The 24,268-nt window shown below is 31.1% G+C and overlaps 1 protein-coding gene and 1 long non-coding RNA gene across 6 annotated transcripts in view; one reads left to right on the forward strand and one right to left on the reverse strand.

Annotated features, from left to right (window-relative positions):
- LOC105197452 (orexin receptor type 1) overlaps positions 1 to 24,268 on the reverse strand; it is a 48,351-nt gene that overhangs the window by 3,296 nt on the left and 20,787 nt on the right. The window contains exons 3-9 of one of the 5 annotated variants that reach the window (XR_003268264.2): positions 15,794 to 15,941; positions 14,256 to 14,474; positions 12,479 to 12,638; positions 11,124 to 11,236; positions 3,851 to 4,180; positions 2,714 to 2,763; positions 2,418 to 2,611 (exon numbers count right to left, since the gene is read on the reverse strand). Coding sequence is in view for 1 of the 5 variants with exons in the window: in XM_011163810.3 (XP_011162112.1) it covers positions 11,124 to 11,236; positions 12,479 to 12,638; positions 14,256 to 14,474; positions 15,794 to 15,941 (640 nt within the window). In the remaining 4 variants the exon portion in view is untranslated. Of the gene's footprint in view, positions 1 to 2,417; positions 2,612 to 2,713; positions 2,764 to 3,850; positions 4,181 to 11,123; positions 11,237 to 12,478; positions 12,639 to 14,255; positions 14,475 to 15,793; positions 15,942 to 24,268 lie in introns of those variants that run through there. The other 4 variants (XR_003268266.2, XR_003268265.2, XR_003268263.2 and 1 more) reach the window with 4 other exon arrangements.
- LOC105197451 lies at positions 2,419 to 8,333 on the forward strand. Its single transcript, XR_850817.3, has 3 exons — positions 2,419 to 2,506; positions 3,754 to 3,810; positions 8,287 to 8,333. It is a non-coding gene; the product is annotated as an uncharacterized LOC105197451 (long non-coding RNA).

Genomic DNA, 24,268 nt, shown 5'->3' on the forward strand with positions numbered 1-24,268 from the left:
TGCCTGGGCGGGGAGCAGGGGTAAAAGAAGCGACAGGTTGTAACGAAACAATTGAATAATTAGGTTAGGGATTCGATTTTAAATTTCGTATGTGGTAATTTACAAATTTAATTAGTCGACTTTAATCGGAGTCGGTGTAACCGGCCGGTCCTATATCGCGAATTGGGAATTACAAGTGTGTTCTTTTTGGGCTCAACTTTTTGCATTCTTCCCTCTTCCTCTCCGTCATAGACCAAAAAAAAGTCTAGCTGAAAAAGAACAGACCTTGGAATTTAACCAATCGGACCGAAATAGGCAAATGTTAAATTTGTCCGATTGGTCGAATTTTGCTTTTCCGTTTGCAACGCCCTCGATTCCTCGCGTGGGAACGGACTCTAGTGTGCGCCACTGTGCACCCGAGCTACATCTAGCGCGAGGGGATGACGCAAAACGGCGCCAAAATTGTCGAGCCGCGATTGGTCGATTTCGGCAAGAAACTCTATACTTGTGATTTTGGATGGGTGGCGCGATGGTCGCGTTCGAAAATGTCCGTTACGCTAACCAGCGTCTTCGATTTCGACATATTGGCAAAATACGCTGCGATCAGGAGGGTCGGCGGGGAAGTAAGTTTAAGATAATATTGTTGATGAGTCATGCCGGTAATTTTTAAAATAGAAAAATACAAAGTTTCGCTGTATTTTCAGCTTCTTCCGGGAAAAATCACCATGATAATGACGAGAAACGCAAGTCCGAGGAAAAATCTCGTAACTCTGTAAGACGGAGCCGGTCGAAATCGTCCCGGGCTGCATCGAATTGCCTTCTCGCCGGAATGCATCCGAGACGCAATGTTACTTCGATAATTAGTATCAATCGTCAATCAATCATCATCAATTCTCTTTTTTTGGTAATTTTGCTAATTCGATCTGAAGTCTTTCGACGCTTGCGTGTGCGCAAGATGGCGGTTTCATTCGCTCCAGAGCGCGTTTCACCTGACGCTCACGATGCTCATAGAACATGATTTCATCCGATTGTTGTTTAGCGAATGTTGAACAAGGATAAATAATGCGAGCATTTCGAGCTCCAAATGAAATGCACACCTACATCGAATTTTCCGAACTCATTGCTTTTCTTTCTCCTGTTTCTTTCTTAATGTTTGACAAAAATAATTATAACTATGATTATTATTTGTATTGTTATATTCGAGAGCGAATCTCTTGCGCGCGGCGAAACGTGAGTGTCATCCCCAGTAAGCATAAAATCATTACTGCTTGAATATATTAATAGCAGCAGAATAATAAAACTAATTAAAAAATTAAAAGTTGAAAGAAAAAGTTAAAAAATAAATTTAATGTGGTTAATTTTTTATTATTTAATTAACTTTTTTCTAAATTAAAAATTTATGTAAAGGAAAAAAACTATATAAAGAAGTACATTTCCATATAAAAACCGGTATTTCTTTATTATTTTATATAAATTTAATTTACAAATAAAATATTAACTTTCATGATCCATATTGTTTTAAGTAATTTATAACTTTAAAAGATTAATTAATTTTGGAAAACATTATTTATATTGAATTAGAAAATCGTAATTTTTTAAAAGTTCAATTATTTAAAGCAATTATAATATGGATCATTGAACGAATTTAATATTTTATTTGTAAATTAAGTTTATATGCATAACAAAGAAATTATATTGTTTTTTTACAAGTAAAAATATATTGTTTTCTTTTATATTTTTTTGGTTTACGAATAAATTTTTAACTTAAGAAAAAAATTAATAAATAAAAGTTGATTTTAAAAATAACAAGTTAAAATTAAAAACTAAATTATTAAAGATTAATTAAATTAAGTGTTATTAATTTAACTTAAATTAAATTTTAATGTAACTTTTAACTGAATTTTTTAGGCATTTAACGTAACTAAATTAATTTTATGTGGAATTTACTTTAATTTAATTTTAGAAAATATATTAACTTATTTAATCCTATGAATGTTATTGTAATAACATTACAACATTCAATAATGTTGTAATGTTATTAACAATAATGTTGTGATGCTATCAAATATATTGCATTTAACATTGTATTCGTCAATACAAATAAACTTTGATCATAATTTGAATATTGTGTTTTCAAAATATTTTAAAAATCTTAAAAAAAGAATTATCTATTAATTAATCTTTTTGAAATATTTATACAATATTATTTTAAAACGTATCACATAAACTCATATGAAATCAATATTTTTAAATATTATTAATATTAATGTTTTTTTGCTTACTGGGTCTTTTTTAACGTCTTTATATACATATAATTGCGTTTGGTAGATTATAATTTATATTTAAGTTATAATAATATATAAGTTATATAAGTGTGTGTTTGATAAATAATATGATTGATATAACGCACATATACTGACGTTAATATTGTGATTTCAGTATCAACGAACGGAAATCATGTGAAATCCTCTTGACGCTATTGTTATTTCATCGAGGTGCAGCGCAATCAGTGCACGATCATCCTTCAGTAAGTCAATATTCTATAATCCGTTGCGTCGATATTATTTCCTTCAATCTCGTCTACTCACGTACTAAAAGTATATTTTTCGCATCGTCATTCTGTAATGGCAGTCTGTAATATAATAATAATACAGAAAAATCTATCTATTGTGTTTTCTCACATCTGAAATGCTCTATCAAACGGTATCTCACATTTGTTTCAATTAAGACTTACAATTAGACAAAAGAACATATTGTATGTTTGGATTAGTTCGCCGCGGATAGCTGGAAATAGAAAAATGTTTGGAGAGTTTGAAATAAAAAAAAAAGATCAATTAGTTCAAATATTTCTGTGATATCGATTCATTATGTTTGAAGTTTGGACAATAAAAAAGAGATTGAAAACACAATAGGTACGCATTGGAAACAAAAGAGCAGTTTAGCTTAGAGCACGAGTCTTTTCTTTTCTATAACATATTAATATAAGCGAGTTTTTTAATTCAATTCATTGATCGTACGCATTATACGCAAATACAACTTTGCTGTAAAAACTGCATTTGTGCTTATAATGTGATTGATCAATCAATGAATTGAAAAGTTTGTTTTATGTAAAAATATTAGGTTTAAATTATAATAATTTCGAATTATAATACTTTCTTTGAAGTGAGTTGGAACAGCTTGAACATATCTTTAGTCTGAAAAGTTTCATCTATTTGAAGTTCAATCTTGAGATTCAAACTATCCGAAATATTTGATTATTTGTTTTCGAGAACACTAATTTCAATCGATATAGTACAACAAATCATGAATAAATTTGTATAGATAAATCTGAAACGTCATTATTTTGATCGACGATCTCTCAATTAAGGTCCTACTCATCCATAGGTTTCTTAATTATCTAATCAGCAAGCTTTACCCAGCAAACGAAAATAAATTCAAATAAATTGAAAATTTCAATTTATTTTAATTTATCCGAGTTTGCGCTTTAGCGTCTCGGAGTACGTTTTGATTCAAACGGTCTCAAATGAATTGAAATACGAAATGCGCTCTTCGTCATTTTAAATTCGGATGCATTCACGTCTTCATTATGTTACTTTTTAATTCAAATGAAATACGAAATGAACTACTCCTTTATTTATCATGTTGAATTTGAATGTATTCATATCCATATTATATTGTTTTTGGGTTCAAATAGACTTGAAAAATTTGAAGTGCAAATTCGAAAATGTCGAAGTAAATTTATTTCTATTTATTTCAATTCATATTTGTTTGCAGGGTAGCAGTGGAATTTTAATAGCGCTTCGTCAGTGTTCACTATCGACGGGATCGAAGGTGAGAGAGGCCAGCTACTATTTTACGTATTATGGCTCACCCCTTGTCGCTCGTCCTAAGTCGCGATCGGTTTAAGCACGTGCGTCGATATCCGATCCCATTCTCATTTCGCCGTTAAACGCCGTCTCGGCCACGGCACCCGCCACTCGCACGCTAGGTGCCACGTGGTCGAGTATTTTCGATTTCCACGGTACTAGCTTCGTTTCGCGCTGTCAAACCAGTCGATTTCGCAAACTCGTGCGGTACCCTCTCGTGTACTCATCGCTAGTCGGTGGCGGCTGCCGACAGGTTGCTGGCAACGTCATCGCCCGCTCCTTGCTTGGCGTGCCGCACTCCCGAAAACTACGGCGGAACTCCCGCCGGAACTTACCTGCAAAGTAGAGCACCGAGTCATTTCTGGGTAGCTTTTCTTTCTTTTTTTTTTTTTTGTTGTTTCAACGCGTCGTGAATTCTCTACAGCGAGGATTTCTCTCGTTTGCCGACCGGCGCGCGGTGGCTCGCTCAAATCCCACGTTCCACGTGTCACGCGTTCAATCCTATCGTAAATTCGCAAACGTGCCTGGGGTCCACTAAATCGTCACGTTTTCTGTTCTCACACGGGACATTTTCTTTACTTCCCTTCTTTCTAATCTTTCGAGAGTTTTCTATCCAATCCAACGCGCTCCCGAAAACGTTTTTTAATACGTACACAATGCCAAAATTAAAAACTCATTAAATTTTTGCAGAGAAATCTCGTCGATCTTTGAGTTGTTATAACTTTATGAAAAAATTGTACAATCTTCCTAAGATTATTTTAAAGAAAAAAGACCTCTATTTTTTATCTCCTTAAATTTATTTTTGTAGAAGATCTAGCTTTATATAATATTAGAAAGTGAAGGGACATTCAAGAAAAATTTAATCTCGCAAAGTAAAAATTTATGGAGTAGTTAAGACATTTTTTGTGACCCATATTAGCATAAATTTAAAAAGTAAAGTCTGCTCTTTAAAACGACTTTTGAAAAATTGATCTGCGATTTTTTCGCTATTTTATTGCTTTTTAAATAATTTTTCACAAAAATGTTAGGTGTATCGCTGATGTAACTCGAGGTACATCACGAGGAAGTCGGACTTATATCTCACAAATTTGAGTTGCAAAATAAAATTTTGCAACTCCGTAAAGTCGTTCGATTTATCAAACTTTCGTGATTTAAATCCTTCTTAAATTTTCCACTCATTTCCTAGTATAAAACATCTTTGAGAAAAATTAACTTATACTCATTTCCACCAAACTTTGATCTTAGTTTAACTTACTCCTTATTTTTTTCCAATTTTTAGAACTAAAGAAAAAAAGAGTAAGTTAAACTGACATCAAAGTTAATCTGCGTTGGTGGAAATAGGCATTAGGAGGTAAAAGTAAAGAGTTTTGTTCTTTAAAATAAGCCTGCACTGAAAGAATACTGTAATATCAATTAAAACGTAGTTTGATTCAATTAAACATCAAATCACAAATATAATTATCTAAATTTTATTTATTTGTCTATATTTGTTATTGTCTTTTTAATTTTTTTGTTTTATCAATACACTGTTATTAATTTAACTAAATACTTTCAATAAAACTGATGCTATTGATGCTGCAACAGTTTTTTTTCTCAAGAAGATTGTATAATTTTTTTTATGAAGTTCTAACAGTTTAAAGACTGATGAACTTTCTACAAAAATCTAATAATCATATTCTTTAATTTTGACACTAATAATAAGTGTATAATTGTTTGGTCACACCGTACCCAGGTCTTACAAACATTTGTACAATGCTTTAATGGCTTATTCTGGAGATTAATGCAACTTGAAAATCTTAATAGAAAATAGTCAAAATTACTATAATTTCAAATTTATAATTTTTAATAATAATTTCTTGATAAATAACGTAATTGATCAACCATGAATTCTCAATAAACGAAACAATAAAATAAATTATACACTCTGAGAAAAAAGTTGTCAACTTGAATAAATTTTTTCAACTTGATTCAATTTCTTCGATTCAAGTATTTATGCATTTAAGTTAAATATGTATGTATAGTTAAATATATAAACACTTAAGTTTGAATATTTTATATATTTCAGTCGAATACATAATATTGGAACTGAAAAAATTTAATGGAGTTACAAAATTTAGTCAAGTTAACAACTTCTTTGTCAGTGTATGTGTATCGTAATTATATGCGTATAAAAAAATGTATAATTACGATATTGAATAGACAAAATAAAACGCAAAAATGATAGGTAGTATCCTTCATGTAACATGAAATGTATCACGACGATCATGAAATATGCAGAATATTTGACGTATATATTTTAATCCGAGAATTGTATCCGAGTAATTGTAATCCGAGATATATTCTCAACTAAGCGGCTCGCGTATAAATAAAAGTACTTGAGCCCTATTGCGCGCACACTCGACACGCGACACCACTTTTGTGTCCCTCTTGTGTGTCTCTTGTAATAATATTTTGAATATTTTATCAGGATTTCATAGAGTAACGTGTTATAACACGGAAGTATTATACCCTGGCGGAAAAAATTCTACAAAATTCTACGTAAATTTAAGAAATGCTACAAAGATAAATATTTTTTACAAAAAAATTACTTTCTACAAAGTTCTATTTTTAATAGAACTTTTACTTATTTATAGAAATTTTTCCCAGAATAAGTGACTTGAAAATACGTATAGAACATTATAGTTTGATGTAGTTTAACGTAGTTTCACTGAAAAATTTTTATAAATCGCAAAAACGATACACTATAAAAATATAAAAATGTTCTAATTCTGTTCATTTTTTAATAGATATTGTTAATTTTTGTAGATTTGGTAAATTTTGTACATTTTTGTAGTATTTCTTAAATTTATGTAAAATTTTACAGAATTTTTTCCTCCAGGGCAGCTATGGTGTTCGGTGTTCCGAGGCAGCGAAAAAAAAGAGGATTGAAAGAAGAAGAAAAGAGGGGGAAGAGAAAAGAAAAAAGAGAAAGGTTGTTCCGTAGGCGTAAATACCTTTACAACCTAAAATCGTTATCGCTATCATTTGCAAGATGAGATTCTCGATGGGACGGCACGAACTGCTTCGCGGGTCATTCATTCTCGCCACCGCGAGAATTGCGACGAGACGCAAAACGCGATTACTACGACTATTAATTCTCGGGATCATGAACTAACTCGGTTATAACCAACGGATTTGTTATTTTCGTAGCGTTTACTCAGTCGAAATTTATCGTGCCGACATCCAGCGAAGCTGTAACGTTCTCGGATATTTCATTCTGCGATGATATTTACCTTTCATTTTAACTGCGACAAATGCTTTCGGGGATTTCCGTTAATACGCGGTGACAATTCATCTAAAAGGCTAGCTATTATTCGACATTATTATTATTATTATTATACGTGCGGGAAATGCTAGGAGCAACAGGTCATCGCTGTGCACCGTGAAAATCTGCCACGCGCTGATTTTCGCGAATTTCCTGTGCAGTACGAAATTCGTTCATCATGTTCATTAATTCGCAGAGACGTCGCAATCTCGCAGCCTCGCACCGTCGTACGATATTTTCGCATTTTACTTTTTTTATTGCGATATAAAAGTGCGTTCGCCCGTAATTGGCCGACAGAATTAAAAAGAACTAGTATCTCGTTGAAGATGCAATTAATCCCCAGTTGCTGTTTTTCTGGTCATCGGACTATACGTATCGTGATCGTTTTCGACTCTCATGAGAGTCAATAGGCATTACTGAGGTTGAAAAAAGAAGGAGCGTGCGTTGCGTGAGATTAAAATCGGGAGTGCAATCAGCAATTAATCACGTTGTCACGAATGTTGTGCTGTGCAACGACAATCACAAAGGAGAAAGACAGTCCTACCTTGGCGGAAAAAATTCTACACAAATTTAAGAAATGCTACAAAAGTCTATAAAAGAATGCTAGAACTAGGACACTTCGTTAATTTCAAATATAAATTTCTACTTAAAAATAAAAATATTTTTACGAAAAAAAAAAAATAATTTCTACAGAGTTCCATTTTTAGTATAGAACTCCGTACTTATAATTCATAGAAATTTTTTTCACCCGAATAAGTTAAATGTGTAGAAAGTTATAGTTTGACGTCGTTTCACTAAAAAATTCATAGAAATCATAGAAGCGACACATGAAAAAAGTACAAAAATTTAAAAAGAAATTAGAAAAGTGTTTCAAGCATTTTTATGTAAATTTTTTCAAATTTGCGTATAATTTTTTCCGCCAGGATAGGAGAGGCAGCAAACAACCATGGGATATATGTAATATAAATAACGTTATTTATTGTTGTTTGCGCAAAATCAATTATTTTTCAAAAGCAATATGATTGTTTGATTATTTCTATTTGAAGAAAAGAAGAAACTTTCAACGCACGCAATTGTTACTTTTATTATTAACTGTTTTGTGGGCGCTGTTGTAACATGGATATTCGTATTTTACAGATCAATGTAGAGCTGTGCTGCAATCCCTCCATTCGCATCGTATTGGTGAGTGAGATATAATTTTTTATTTTGATTTGCGGTACCTAATGGCTCGATGAAAAATGCCATTTATTTATGCGAACTGTTTGAACTGATATTTTCAGTTTTCTTATGATTTGAAAAGATTAAAAACAAAATAAAAAAATATTTTAGGAAAATTAGCTTGTAGAATAATTTACGACAGTTGCATATTATGTTAAAGTACAATGCTGCGTTGAAAACATTTTCAATCATGTCGGAAATAAATTTAATGTCGTATTGATAGTATGATAACGCGATCTCGACACGACAGTTCTAAAAATACATACCTAAAACATGAGAACTTTGTACTGACAGCAATATTGATTGCGCGAGAAGCATTGCTGTCGTTTTGTATCTTGCGTTATCTCTTGTTGCAGTCAGTCAGTCGTGGCATTTGAAACATTATAACGAATAACTGATCTCTTCCCATTTTATAAGCTTGCTTGTTTATAACTCGATACTTCTGTTACGTCATCGTTTTTTTGCAGCGCTTTCGTTTCTTACGTGAAATGCATCAATCGGTAGTAAATTAATTGTAAATAATGCAAAAAATACTTCATGTTTGTACAATCAGAAATACGGAAATTTACTTTGGTACATAAAAGTCTGATAAGCAGAAAACAGTTCAGTTTGATTAAAAAGATTTTCAATCATATTTATGTACAGATTACATTTCAAATTTTTTTCTTTATTTTGTAAATTTAATTTTGTATTTCAAAGCCGTATTCTAAAATATTTAAATATTGACGTTATTTTTACGTCATGTTTACGTAAAAATGTACATATATGAAAAGAGACAGACGCATGATGTATCGTATCATATAAAAAAATACATATAAAAAAAAATTAAGAGTGACAGGTAGAGACGTAACAAAAAAAATCATCGTTTCCCACAGACACAATTTAAATAAATTTAAAAAAAATACTATTTTTATACTTGGTAATAAAAATTCTCGATGTCTAATTGTCTTCGAGTAACGAACTAATTATAAATGATTGGTTGGGTTAATTTACTTATAAATAAAATGGTCAAGAACGTAGTCCGATTTATTAACGTAAAAGAGCATTTAAAAAATGACTAAAATAATCGTTTTCGATTATTGACATAAACAGCTCAACCAGAAACGACGATAATGAAATGTCGATTTAACATTAAAATCAAATCAATGTCGACTTAATATCGAAATCAGGAAATCGGCATCAAATCGACATCGATTATCGTTTTTGATTGAATATAGCCACGTCCGCGTCATAATGAATATCACCTTTAGATCTCGTTGACAATCAGCCGAGCAGAAAATTAATCCAACATGATAACGGATATCAATACATTACAGATTGGTACGCGTGTCGCGTAATTACGAGTTTTAACGGTTTTACGGGTCATATTAGGCTCATCTACTTTAATTAATCTCCAGGATATGCTATTAAAATATAGCACGGTGATTGCGTGATACTTTGTGCATATACAGTATTATGAAATTACAGTAACGCGCCGTTTTAATCAGTTTTGTACACGTATTCTCGCGGAAACGCATGTAGACTTAATGGACCTGTACGGTGTAGATAAAGGGTTAATATTTTGTAGAATCCAAACGAAACGATATAAGCTTCATGCACACGGAAAGAACGGTTTTTATTAAAGTATCTAAAAATTTAGACAGATGCACACCTGAAAACAATTCGATCAGACCCAAGCAGAACAGGGAGTCATCAAGACGTCAAAATGATGTGACTGCAAAATGATCATTAAAAGTCACTTTTCAATCAATTACGATTCATTTTGATGTCATTTTGACACAATTGTGAATCACTTTGATGTCATTTTGACTTGTTGTTCTGCTTGGGGACCATCAAAATAATTACAAAGGATATTCAAGCACGACGAGCAATGCTACAAAAAAAATATTTAACATTCTTACAACTTGAATGGCCTACATAATTATTTTGTTGATGGTTCAACATTCTTTCAAAATTCTTTTTAGATCTGCATCTAGCTAAATTTTTTGCATCTAGCTAAAAAACTTTATCAAAACTATTTTTTCGTGTAAGTAGAATTAAATCGCTAATCTTTGAAATTAAGTAAAGTTTTAAAATTGCAGAAAGAGAATTACACAATTTTTTCTATTATTTGTAAAAAAGTTGATAGGGAAATTTCTAAAAATATTCATGTTCTTCTCCGTTCATTCTTCCATGATTCTTTCTCTCAATAAAAGGAAATACAAAGGAAGGCAAATTCAATTCTAATTAATTTAAAAATTCCATTTTCAAATTTAGACGTGTGTTTGATAAAGCGTTTAGATGACTCGTTTTCACGTTGCGTTAGTTACGATTTGCGCGAGTTCATTTAAAGTCCAACGGGTACCTCCTCCTCGTTACAGTCTTTTAGAAGTGAGGAAAAAAAAATGAAATGAGATTTTTGGCAACCGTTGCCGCGGGAGTTAATTCAGCGTGAAGAACAGACTAGTTTCGCGTGGTGAATTAAGCAACAGCCGAAACAACGGTAGGCGAGCATTGCGTACCTCGGACACGTCATGCATTTTAATAGAAGTCACTTCGTACATTCGGTAATTTTGCATACGCCTCCGCACATCCGAAAAATATTACCGTATATATCCGTGTGTATGCGCGGGATATACCAGAATAAATTCGATCGGATCGAAGATTTTTTTTCTTTTTTTCTTTTTTTTTTTTTTTAACATGACGGCGTTCGAGAGACGTAACGTTAGGCATTGTGTGTTAGAAAGCGTCGTGTCAATATCTCCGCGAATCCTTACCACTCATAAAATTATAGATGACGGGATTCACCGCGCTGTTGAAATAACAAAGCCAATGGGCGATTAGACTAATGGCGATCGTCCATTGATTCGAGGGTAACGCTACGGTACATCTAAAACAATAAATTTATATTGATTATAAATGATTGTTTAATATATGTTTTTTTTACATCAACGTTAAATATTAAATAAAAAATTGCTTTTTATTATTACGTTAAGATAATTTTTATATATAAAATGACAGGCAGTACTGGTGTTATTAAAATGTAATACTTAGCAATTTGTATAAAACGTTCAGTTATCTAATTTTAATTTACAATTAATTTTTTTTCTATTTTGTTTTAAAATAAAATAATATTTATTTTAACTCATTTATCTTATTATTATTTTTTTATACGAGATAACTCAGATTTCCGTAGATTGTTTTTTACTGATGAATGTCTTTAATTAATTTGAAATTGTTTCTTAATAAGAATAATAAAAATATCCGATTACCATTTAAACTATGAGCGATTGAAATTAAAAATCCAAGTTTTAAAAAACTAAACTTAATATGTGAAATAAATTTATTTTAATAAATATGTGATGGTATACATTGAAAATTGGAACAAAAAACGATAATCTCTATAAAATCGGCTTTAAATTGCCATAAAAGAAATTGTGAATAACAAATGGCTCTAAGTCGAGAGGACGCTTACACAGATTATCTGAGATAAAAGGACAAGAAGAAATATAGTCGATATAACACCAAAATAATTTACAGTTTGGAAATTTACATATTGGAATAATTTACATATTGGAAAAAAATTTTGGTGGGACACCTGGTGTTCCGAAAAATTGGAAATATTATAAATTCTTTACTATGTTTATTTTACATATATATTTTGTATTCGCCGGGATTTTATGTCACAATTATTCTTACGAGATTAATTTGCGTGAATGAAATTTTATGAAATAAAATACATGTCAAAATACAAAACGTTACAGAAACAATGAGAGAATTATCAGCTTTTGATTTTTACCGCTTAATTTAATTCAACGCTCGTAATATAGTATTTAATCCGATTTTGTGAATTTAATGAAATCAAGTAAATGGGATACGTTACGTGTAGAGGATTTATTGTTACTACTGTCTGTCTTTTTTGTAAAAATAATATCTCGACATAATAATAATAATGCAATTTTCACTCTGATGTCGATCATTCGACAAACGAAATCGACATTGAAATCGAAATTAATAAGCATTTTACTGTAACAGTTAAAATATCTTCATGTCAATGAAAATCATAGGTTAGTTAAAATGTTATTACTACAATACAGAGTATATTAGAACGCATTACTGCCGCGAAACACACCTTAGGATAGAAAGCAAATGCACCGGAAAGAAACATATCGCGAATGTAATGACTACGGCGACTAACATCTTCGCTGCTTTCCTTCGAGATCTCAGTTGACCCTCCGGGTTTCCACCCCCAGACAGCGGGACCTGAGTTGAATTAGAGACTCTGGTAGACACTATAAAAATTTATGCAAAATGATTAGTTAATTAACGATCTTATTTCAAACATGCAAATTGAAATAAGATACGTTTCGTCTTTAAAGTTCGTGAAACCGAAATGATTGTTTTTCAGCTATGATAAGAAGTATTCACGATCGAAGTTTGTATAAACAATTTAATTACAAATTTTAACAATATCCGATAAGTGAAATAATGGGTTATATATTATCAATGTAAATGACAATATTGCATTTATTTCTAAATAAACGTTTTGTGTATCTTAAAATAAATTATGACGAAAATAAATTGGTAAAAATTCACTGAGAACTCTTTCTGTGTACAATGAAAAAAATATAAATTAAAATTAATCTGCCTTATTAACTTTTATGGGAAATATAAATTTCTTTAAAATCATATAGCTGTTAAACTTTTATTGCTATAGTTACATTTGCAATTTTTGTTTGATTTTGATCTGCTTTTCCGCAAAATTCAGCTGTTTTAATATTGTTAATAAATTTATTTAAAAAATACGATTCTATACATACATGTATACATATATAGATTGGTATTAATATTGACGAGCTATTTTTCGCATTCAGATCGGATAATTGAGACCTTTTTTTTATTTTAACTAGATACTAGACAAAACAGGCTTGCGCTACAAGATTATTACATAATTTTATATAAATTACAAATTGAATATTACATTATTAACTCCTCAATACATATAATCAAAATACACGATCTCCGCGATGACAGCCGTCTACGAAGTAAACGCTGAATGAAAATCGGCACATTGAAAGAGCAACAACAATAAACTTCGAGATTTCGATTATCGATGCAATGCAATTTTGCAGATAGGATACGGGATTTAAATTGCCTTACAAAATAAGCTGTTTATTACAATCTAAATGTAATATATGAACAATTTTATTTCAATTTCAATTATACTATATAAAACTAGTATTCGCATTGCAGATGACATGGTGAAATTAATGAACTTCCATGAGTTTATATGTACGTTCCATTTATCGCGCGTGAAACTCTCTAAATAGTCTGAATTGTTCCACGAATTATTTTGTATATTGATTATATAATGTATAGATGTAACATATTTCATTGTTAGATCTTTGCGAAGAGCAAAAAAGGATTTACTTCATAATTTTCGATAAAACATTACATAAAGTTTTATGCATTCGATAAAGAACATTTGCGAATTCTCACAAATGTTCTTTATTGTCTGCTCGAAACAAATATTTCTTTCCGAGTCTATACTTTATTTCGAATTGTTATAAGCAACGACAAGAAACATTTTATTGGCCCAATATTTGGCTTATCCTATACGTTCCAATATTACACAATGGATAAGATGAATTCTTCTACTTTTTTCTGTTTGCATTCAGGTTCCCAAGAGAAATTTTCAAGCATACATTGAAACGTATGTTCGCTATTGACATCAAAAAGGTTCTAAACTTTAATTAATATAATAGAGTGTTATTATTTAACAAGAGTTCTCAATAAGTAAAAGTGAAATTGAAAATTCTAATTTATAACAAAGATGAAAAAAATGCATTATGTCATTTACAATCAGTTAGATAATTACTGTAACTATATTAAACTGAAATCTTCCTTACAATTGTGCCCGGGTATATCGCTTTTCCAAAGAACGCGCACAATCTGCCAGTACGCCACGCTCATGAAAAGCAACGGCATCGTGTACAAAAAGATCAGCTTGACAATCGTAAAGATAGTTTGGCTCTCTTGGCTCCACGAGCAGACACACTGCGTGAATAATACAGTCTGCACCCTACTGTTCGACGGCACCGTATGCAACACCAGTAATTCTGGAATGTCTGATCAAAAGACACAAAGAATATTGATACATCGAGTATTGATGAAACAATCGTACACACTTGCTCCGCTTTTTTTCGAAAATTGCGTGAGAAAGAAATTAATGTGAGCAAGTACAATGCATCAATTTTATATCGCGTGCAACTGAAATCCTAAAAATAAAATTTATGGCACTTAAATCTTTGCGGCATGAATGGTCACTCGGCGACCCATTTTTTTCGCTCAGATTTTAATTATTTTTATGAATTTCTTAAGGTCAGTTTTTTTCTGTTTTTGTAAAATTCCTAGTACATGAACATGTGTAAAAAATGTAGAGAGAGATAACCATAAATTTTTATTTGAATAATTACTGCAAATTAACAAATAATCAAAATTGGTACTTAAAAAAAATATTTCTTTTTCTCGTTCTTATTAGCTTCACTTACATTATTTAAATTGATTTTAAATTCATACAAGCGAACTGCATATCAACACTGTATGAATAAATTTATTTTTTATTAAATTATTATCAGTATCGAAATTGCAATTTAGGCATTTAGAACATTTTAAAGAATTTTTTAGAATTTTATCAGATTTTGTTGCTAGGTTGTTTTTTTTATTATAAATTAATAATCTTTAAAAAATATGTTAGGATCAATATTTTCTTCTGTAAATCTAAATAAATAATTTTAATGTTACTAATAATTATGTTTTGGGATTTTCTAAGTCACTGAATCGTATTCGAAGCAAAATTTTTTAGTTAAAAATTTTTGAAATATTAGTAACGCAACTATGTTAGATTGATGAATGTTTTTATTTTTTAATTCTGATTCATAACCAACGAATCAGTTAAAAAAAATCCGGGTACAAAAAGAATCAGTTTGATACAAAAATTCATGACACAGAGTGTTAATATTTAATGTGTGTTTTTTTTAATATTTAAGGTGTATTGCGTTAGGATTGTATGAAATAGTGTTTCAGAATTGGTGCAAAGTAAACACATTCTATAAGTAAACAATGTATTCTGTAACTTCTGTTCGTTGAGTTTTAGAGGTCGATTTTCCCGCGCGAGAACATAACAAGCCATAACAAGTTTCAAATTAAAAATGAAGGATTTTCCACGAATTAAACTTTACACGAACAAATAAATGATGCAGCATCGTTCAGTTCCCATCAATTCTCGAACAAGCAGAGCAAAATTATATTATCGATTAATTAAATTATGGTAATTGATACACGCTCCGATTAGATATCAACCTTTTATTAGTTAAATTTATTACAATAATAATTGAAACAATCTGTCATTAATTAAACATATCTATGAGTCATTACGTATGCTTACCAAAAAGCAGTGATATCATCCAGATCATGATGATGGCGGTTTTCGCTCGGGCTGTCGTCGACTTGAATCTCAATGGGAAGCATATAGCGTACCATCGGTCGATCGATATGAAAGTCAGCGTCAAAACACTGATACTCACCGACACTGTCTAAAATAATAATCTTTAATTAGGACAATTTAATATTTTAAAGATCCAAATGAAAGTATTGTTTTTCTATCAGCAGACAATGTTTTTTAAATGTTTTTTTTTTTAATATTTATTCTTTATTATAACGTTTTTTAAATATTTAAAAAAACATTTAAAAAATATTGTTTCCTGATAGGGTTATAATAAGAATACCATTGATAAAAAGACAAACGAATAAAAACGTTATTCATTGGATAATTAAAATTTATTAAAAATTGATATTTGATCTCTTTTAAATTTCTCTACCGAAACATTTCCGATCTCATTTTCCACGTTTTTCGTGGCTACGATGCAGATCTTTTATATAACGCGAAATTTAATCAAACTTTGAGAGCTTTTCAAAATAATTTACTCATTTTTATGAATATCATATAGTGAGATACTATTAAAATGAGTTAAATGAATTAATATATTTATTTATTTTATAATAAATAAGTAAATTAAAAAATTACTGCATGTCAATTGAGTTTCACTGAATAGAGATAAAGGAATGAACTAGGATGAAAACAGGATAAGAAAAAGGGTTAATGAGATTCATTAGCAATTTTGCAAATAGCAACGTACATTTAATTTTCTCGCTTCTACTCGTGTCCTATTCGATGGATGGTGAGAAATTGTCTGATCGTTAATTGATTCACCGAAGAGAATGAGAATTCTAACTTTGCAGTCTGTTTTGCGTTTGTACTTGTGACTGTAGAACACAATTGAATATTATTCGAGCGCAAAAGCTGCAGAAGAAGGATATCTTACAACCGTATAAATGAGTTTGAGCTAGACAAGCGTGAAATTGAAACAAATTTGTGATACGGAAAAATTGCAATGCAAATATTCAGAAACAAGTTGATATCTAAATGTCATAACTTTATATCGAATATTTGCCTTAAAAGTTTGAGTCAAACATGCGTAAAATTGAAACAAATCTTTGGTCTGGAAAAATCGCAATGCAATTATTCAGAGAAACGAATTATTATCTGAAGGCCGTGATATATCAAATACGTGCATTAAAATGAAATTAATCGCATGGACGAAAATGATTGTCTTTCGAACAGACAGTACCTGACGTCAAAGTTTCGACGTCAATTTTTATCACGTCGGTTATCTCAAATAAAAGATGTAAAGAATTTGTAAGTGAATTTAAAGCTGCCAAAATAAAATAAGAAATCCATACAAATGTGGCCGTTTTTATTGCATTCGAATTAAATTCTTCTTGGTATCGAGAATCGTGCATTCTTGAAATTAGTTTCGTTTGTTTGGTTTCGTTTACGATGCAATTCCTCCGATTTCTTCCATATTTTTTTGTTTGAAATAACTAGAAATGCCTTCACGTTATAAATGCGTGGATTTTACGTGACGATATAAAACGATATAAATTGAAATAAATGTCTGCTAATTAGTCAGATTACATACACGGTGCAACCTAATTGGATTATGCGACTTGATTCATAAAAGAAAGATAATTGAGTCAATGAAAGAGGAAATATTATTTGCAAACAAACATTACTACAATATTTTTGCGTAATACGTGTATTGTTTATTATAAAACTAAAAATAGCTAAAACGAATACAGATATATATATATATTTTTGTAAATTGTATTATCAATCATTCGTATTATTTATATTAATATAATAAAAAATTATATCAAGTAAAATTAAATCGAAAGAACTCTCTCTCTCTCTTTCTCTCTCTCTCTTTGTCGGTTGATTCATAATTGTAAGCAACTACTTAAGAATAAGAAAAATAAGCGCCGTGAATTATTAATATTTTTTGCTCTATTGTCGCGTGTACGTTGTAACGAGGACCAGCAAAGGCAATTTTTTTTTATTTTTACATCAAACACGATACAATTTCGTGAACGTTCTCGCCGTTGTGTGCACACGGCAATGCAGCACGTTTTTAATTAAACCGCGGGTATCACTTACCGTTTGTACTCGCAAGTTATCCGTCACGCTCGTAATTCGTACGATTGCGACATCGGCACACGTGACGTATAATGCACGTGATCGCGTACCGAAATAATTCCTTAATCCTTTCAAAGTCACTCATGCATTTTTGAAAGTTTCCCTTACTGCAATCTTGAGGAGATAAAATTAGACTTTGAGAAATTTAAATTAAGTAATTAAAATTAATTAAATGACTCAACGAGGCAGTCGTATCAAATTTCTCTTGTTCAAATAACGAGAGGAAGTTTTGAGAAAATGCTTGAAATTGATAATGCGTAATAAGTTTAAAATAAATTGCTAAAATTAGTGAAATTTTTTACTTTCTGATAAAATTAATGTGATTTTTCCTTTGTTAAATGATACATTGTTAAAAATTTGCAATCGAATTTAATGTAATATAACGGACGCAAATTTTAAACATTAAAGACATTTATTGTAATTTTAATGTTGTCAAAAGTGCATTAAATTTCATGCACATATTTTTTGGTTATAGATACATTTAATGTATGTTAAATTTAATGTGTACTTTAAAAATACATTAAATTTCAGGAAATGTTTAACAATGTAGCTTTTAATTTATAAGCGATTGAAAATACCAGAAACTTTTTGCTAATTTGCGTGTACAATAAAATAATGATGGAACATTTAATTTACCTTCTTTTTTAATATTATCGCAAAACTTCGTTTGTTTTTCAACTTTCAATAAAGTCAATTATTCTTGTATTGTACACGACATAAACAATTAAGGAAAGACAATTTAGTGCCTGTAACGAAAGTTTGTTGAGGATTTTTTAATAGCAATTAAATATTTTGTTTTATATAACAAAAAATGTAGTTGTTTCTGCTCAATGTAAATAAAAATTATATAAATAAAACAGAAATATTTTAATTAAAGTACAAACAAATGAATTTTTTTATTTGTATCTTTACATTTCGTAAAAGCAATTAAATTTTTCGTTGAGTATTAGGTCGCTGTTAAAAAAAAATGTCTCAATTAAACAGCTTTTGCTGAAGGCACACATTTTTTTTCCTGGTGTGTCATCACGATAATCTTCCGTGTACAGAAACCAGATATTGCTTGTGTTTAAGTCGAGAGATTGTTTGAAGTGTTTAAACGCACTCGAAATTGTAATCGCGGCAACTCGAGCGCGTATCGCGTCATGCGTTAGAAACGTAATTTTCCCGTCGCCGCGAAGATGAGGCTTTTGGCTCCTGGATAGCACCGGGAACTTCGAAAGGGTCTCCTGAAAAATTCATCGCGGTCGATCGCATGGCGGAACAGGCATATTGCCCGGTAAAATATCACTCAGAGCATATCCGGACGCTCGAGATGCGGACCGTCCGCGTTCTTGATATATAGCACATATGCCGCAGTACGCTGCAAGTTTATACGTTAACCGTGCCATATTTTTCCCTTTTCCTCTCTTTTTCTCCCCTTTTCCGTTTTTTTTTCTTCTTCTTTTGTATATTTTCTCTCTCTTTCTCTCTCTCTCTGTTTATTTTTTACTATGAGAAACCAAAAGCTCTCTCATCGACGATCCGGCAGAGTTTTTACCCTCGGCGTTCTATGGTGGCATAAACTTCGATTTACCTGCAATTCAAATTCCGCGAAAGAGGAATAACGCCCACGTACGGGGCGGGTCGATGCGTACGATGCTGCGGCGAAATTATACGCCTACGAAAATGAGAGCGCGTTGATCACGACCGACTGACAGCCATCGATCGGCGTAGGTGGATACACACCCCGCACGACGAATGTGGGTGTTTGCCTAAAGCTTGCGAGAGCAAGTTTGCGAATTATCATGGAGCGATTGCTCGCAAAGAATATTTCCGAAACACTGAGTGTTTTGGACTGAACCGGGAAGAACATCAGATGGCCGCGAACAAGTTTATGAAGTAATTTTGTATTCCGAGGTAAATCTGCGCCGGGAAAATTATTTTCTCGTTACAATGTTCTCAATGAGCAAAACTTTACTGTAGAAATTATCTCGAAGTATATACATATATATTAATCTCGGGAATTTTTCTTTAACTGAGTTAGGAGATTTGATTCCCTTCGCAATCCGTAATCCTGTTTGTTATTTTGAGAGACACTTCGTGATATGCTTGTTTACGATAACGCCGCGTCAGAAGAAACGGCTCGATAAGTAATAAAATAGGCATCGCACGCAATGGCGCGTCTTCGCTCGAACTATTCGTTTTCGCCAATCTCATTATCGTAACACGGAAGTGCGGTGCAAGTTTGAAGTGAGCTCAAACTGCGAAATTGGATTAATATAACCACTCTGGGTGGGCACGAATGAACTCCACACGCGGCAATTTCCTGCTCTCGTTGGAGCTCATCCGTTTCACATTAGGCGTAGTGACGTTAGTTATTTCATGCAAGGATTATTTGCTCTATTAAAAACGGAATGATTCATAGTGCACGATCTTTTTAAATTACGAAGAAATTGAAAAAAAAAAAATAATGAATTTATTCAGACAAATAAAGATCTTAAAAATTCTAGATTTTTTAATTGCAAAGAGATTTGCAATGTATACAACATTTTTATCTTATTTTTCATCGAAAGAATAAAAGTGTTTATAAAAGCGATATGCGCCTTAATATTACGGAAAAATATTAAGGAAGAAATCACATAAATTAGATAGTAATGAGAGTAATGCTTTCAACTAGCGATTCCAATTATCTTTGCATTTATCTCTTCCGGAAATTTTCCGTATGTGGGAAGAAATCGTCTAATGATTATTGACCTTAATTAGTGTGCATTAGGGTACTAAAATCAACAGTGCCGTTTGTTTTTGTACTATTCGCCGTTACAGACCATTAAAATCAGTGAGAGAAGCGTCCCTTTAGAGACTTCTCTGCCCTTTAGCAATAATTACATTGCTTTAGGTAGATCCTTTGATGAGGTGAATTTCACAGATTTTGAGTACCACAATGTCGTCCTTGTAACGCTTGCAAGACGCATATTAACTGCAGTGCACCATTGCATTGCAGTTAATAAATCAACTGTATAAATGTTCTAATATGTATACATTTATTATTAAATTAAAAAAAAACGTTTTAAATCAGGAACTAAAAGTTAGACAAATTACAAAATTTGATTAGAAAAGTTTTAAATAAATTTATTATTTTCTGTAGCTTGTTAATTTTTTTACAATTAATTTTTTGTGTAATAAAGTGTGAAATACAACAGTATGTTGACGTATATTTTATAAAATTGAAATTACTCGCTAACGGATATATTAAATAAATATACTTAGATAGCATGAAATATTTGCTATAAATATTTATAACTATTCCAAACATTTATTTTCAAAAAATATGTAGAGATTTATAAAAAAATTTTTTATAAAAATTTTGAAATAATACAAAAATTACTACTGTAAAATGTATTTTAAAAGTTCAATGTTAAAAAAATATTTTTTATATATATTGTATATAAATGTTTATCGAACATGAAAATATATACAAAATATTTATGTGTGCATTGTATTTAAAATATTTTAATATTTTTTTATAAATTATATTTTAAGAAATATTTTATATTTTCTGTTGTCTGGGTGATAAATAAAAATGCATATTAAATGCATATAGTTAATTAAAGGTCTTTAATTTATTATAAAACAGTCTTCAAATTAGAGGCAACAATACATCAAATTTAAAATAGAATAACTTCATCTTTAATTATTGATAATAAAAAATTTTAAAGACTATTAGCGCCCCGATATTCTTCCATTATAGGCGATATTCATAGTTGATTTTTATTTCAAGAGCATCTTAAATAATGTCTTAAGATGCTGATACGGCTTTCTGATTAGTTGATGGTATCTTAAGATGATATTTAAGACGATCTTAAATATAAAAATAGATTATAAATATCGGCTTATGTATTTATGTCACGAGTTTAATAAGGAATGAATGATTTTGTTTCTGCTGCGCACTTGTGAATCCCTGCATAACGATCTGATGACATTGTGCAGTTACATCCCAAATGTACAATGTAACGTATACAAGTGATGGTTAGCACCATTCTTCATCCTTTCATCTGAACGATTAATCAAACTATTCACACAGAGAGAGATTGCTGTAGTTTTATACACTTTTGCGTGTCAACACAATGATATATATTATATAATATCTCGAGACTTTCCTCCAGTTCAATATTTTCTTGTTCGAGTAAATCTGCTGCCTCTTATAATTTCTTGTTAATCCCATTTTCTTTCTATCATCTGATTAACGACTCTATTTCCTGCTGTGCAACGAGTATTGAAAGTTTACCGTAAGTCTTCACAACTCGTAAGTCTTCACTTTTTCTCAATATAAAAATGTACATGAATTTTGTGTTAAAAATACTTCTGTTATAAAAGATGATTTATTAAATAAATGTCGTCAATCATTAGATAAAAATTTACGAAAGCGTTTAAAATTTAGATTCTTTGCAGTTCGTATCAAGAAATAAAGAATAAATATTGAATTGTGATTTTTATCGAGACTATGTGTGTGTCTTTTGTCTGCAATATTTTTTATTCCGAAGGCAATCAATCAAATCGCACATATGGTGAATTTTATTACGATTTTGAGTATTTTCCTGTATGGTAATATTTACAGCAATCACGAGATTTTTTAAATGCAATTTCCGTTTATTCCGATACATTTTTTTTTCAATTTTTCATAAATTGTTTAAAAAAATTCAAATAGAACAATTTCGCGCTCGGTAAAAAAAAATTCATCCTAAAAAATTTGCAACATCGTTTACATTACATCGTTATTTGACACTTTACGAACTGTTGCGTTCCACGTGTCGTGCATTCGCACTATATTTTATATTCCGTCGTGTCAACATTATCTCTTGAACATACATGTAAGATTTATCGTGTAACACTTTTTTAAATTTTACCTCGCCGCGCCGCGCCGCGCCGTTACATTTCTACACGTTTGCTGTTGTAAAGCTGACAGTTGACTAATCAGGTTCATAAACTGTCGCGCACGATAAAATTGAATATCACTCGCGAAAAATCCGACAAGTTACGTTTTTCCCGACTGAGATACGTTCACAAATAAACGTACGTTTTTGTCAACATCACACACGTGGGAAAGGTACCGAGGTCAGAGCAATGTGTTAGAATAAGAATTTCTATCTTGCCATTCGGTGATTTCAGTGTATAAATTGGCACAGCGAGAAAATAATATTTAACATTGCTAACGAGCTTGGGAAACAGATTGTTCGCAAATTACAGAGAAATCTTCTCTCTCCGCGAACGTATCTTTTTGAGATTAAATCTAATTTACATCTCGCGCGTTTCTTTACGTTATGGAAATCGTGCAATGTGAATCGAAATAATAAAAGTACGTCGAATAATTCGACGGTGAAGTATGCGTAACTACGAACGATCTTTCACGAGTAAATACGAGGAATTTTGCTCGAGAAAAATACAGGGAACTTGTCATTATGGTTATTAATGCCATTTGATTCTTACAAAAAAAAAAGCTCGATGCATTTTCCGCTTGTCTTGTCCGCTCATTCATATTTTCGTTAACGTGATCATTCTATTCAATGAGCTTTCGTACCGTAAGTGCGTCATATACGCGTATTCGTGCTGATGACACGAAGGTAATGAATAGAGACTAACGAGATGGCCAATGAACAGCGACACGTTATAAAATAATGTAATTACGCATTATCGATCGCCGAAGCAATGATACATTGTATCGTAAAACCGACATTACACATTCCTCATAATTTTTTGTAAGGCACGCGCAATGAACTGTTCAAATATTATCACAATAGAATTTATCGAATATTTTTATAACCCGGTGTCGAGTGATCGGACACGGAAATATGGAAATCAGTCATTTGTAACGCGGTACCAGTTTTGTTCCTTGTTTTCAAAACATTTTAAAATAACATTTTAGTATGTGTTACATTATTTTTAATTATTATTTAAAATGGAGATTGTAATTCAATGGTCACTTAGTAGTCAGAAATTTTGATTTGTTTTTTTTTTAAATAACCTTTAGCGAAATATGGAGTTTATTTAAACGCAGTATTCATTAAAGTTGAAATTCATACGAGAACGTTATAATTGTTAGCGAAATATGGAGTAAATTTATTCAATTTATTCAAACGCAGTATTCATTAAAGTTGAAATTCGTACGAGGACGATGTAATTGTATTGCTTTATGCCTGGCTTTATACATATTTTTTTATGTTTTATTAATTAATTAAATTAATAGCGATATTTTTATATTCGTACATTTCGTAGCTGTAACAATCGAGAAATTACAATATACAAAATTTTATTAAATAATATTTTATGTAAATTTTTAATATACTTCAATAA

This window comes from Solenopsis invicta, chromosome 2 (assembly GCF_016802725.1).
Source record: "Solenopsis invicta isolate M01_SB chromosome 2, UNIL_Sinv_3.0, whole genome shotgun sequence".
Taxonomy (NCBI): Eukaryota; Metazoa; Arthropoda; class Insecta; order Hymenoptera; family Formicidae; genus Solenopsis; species Solenopsis invicta.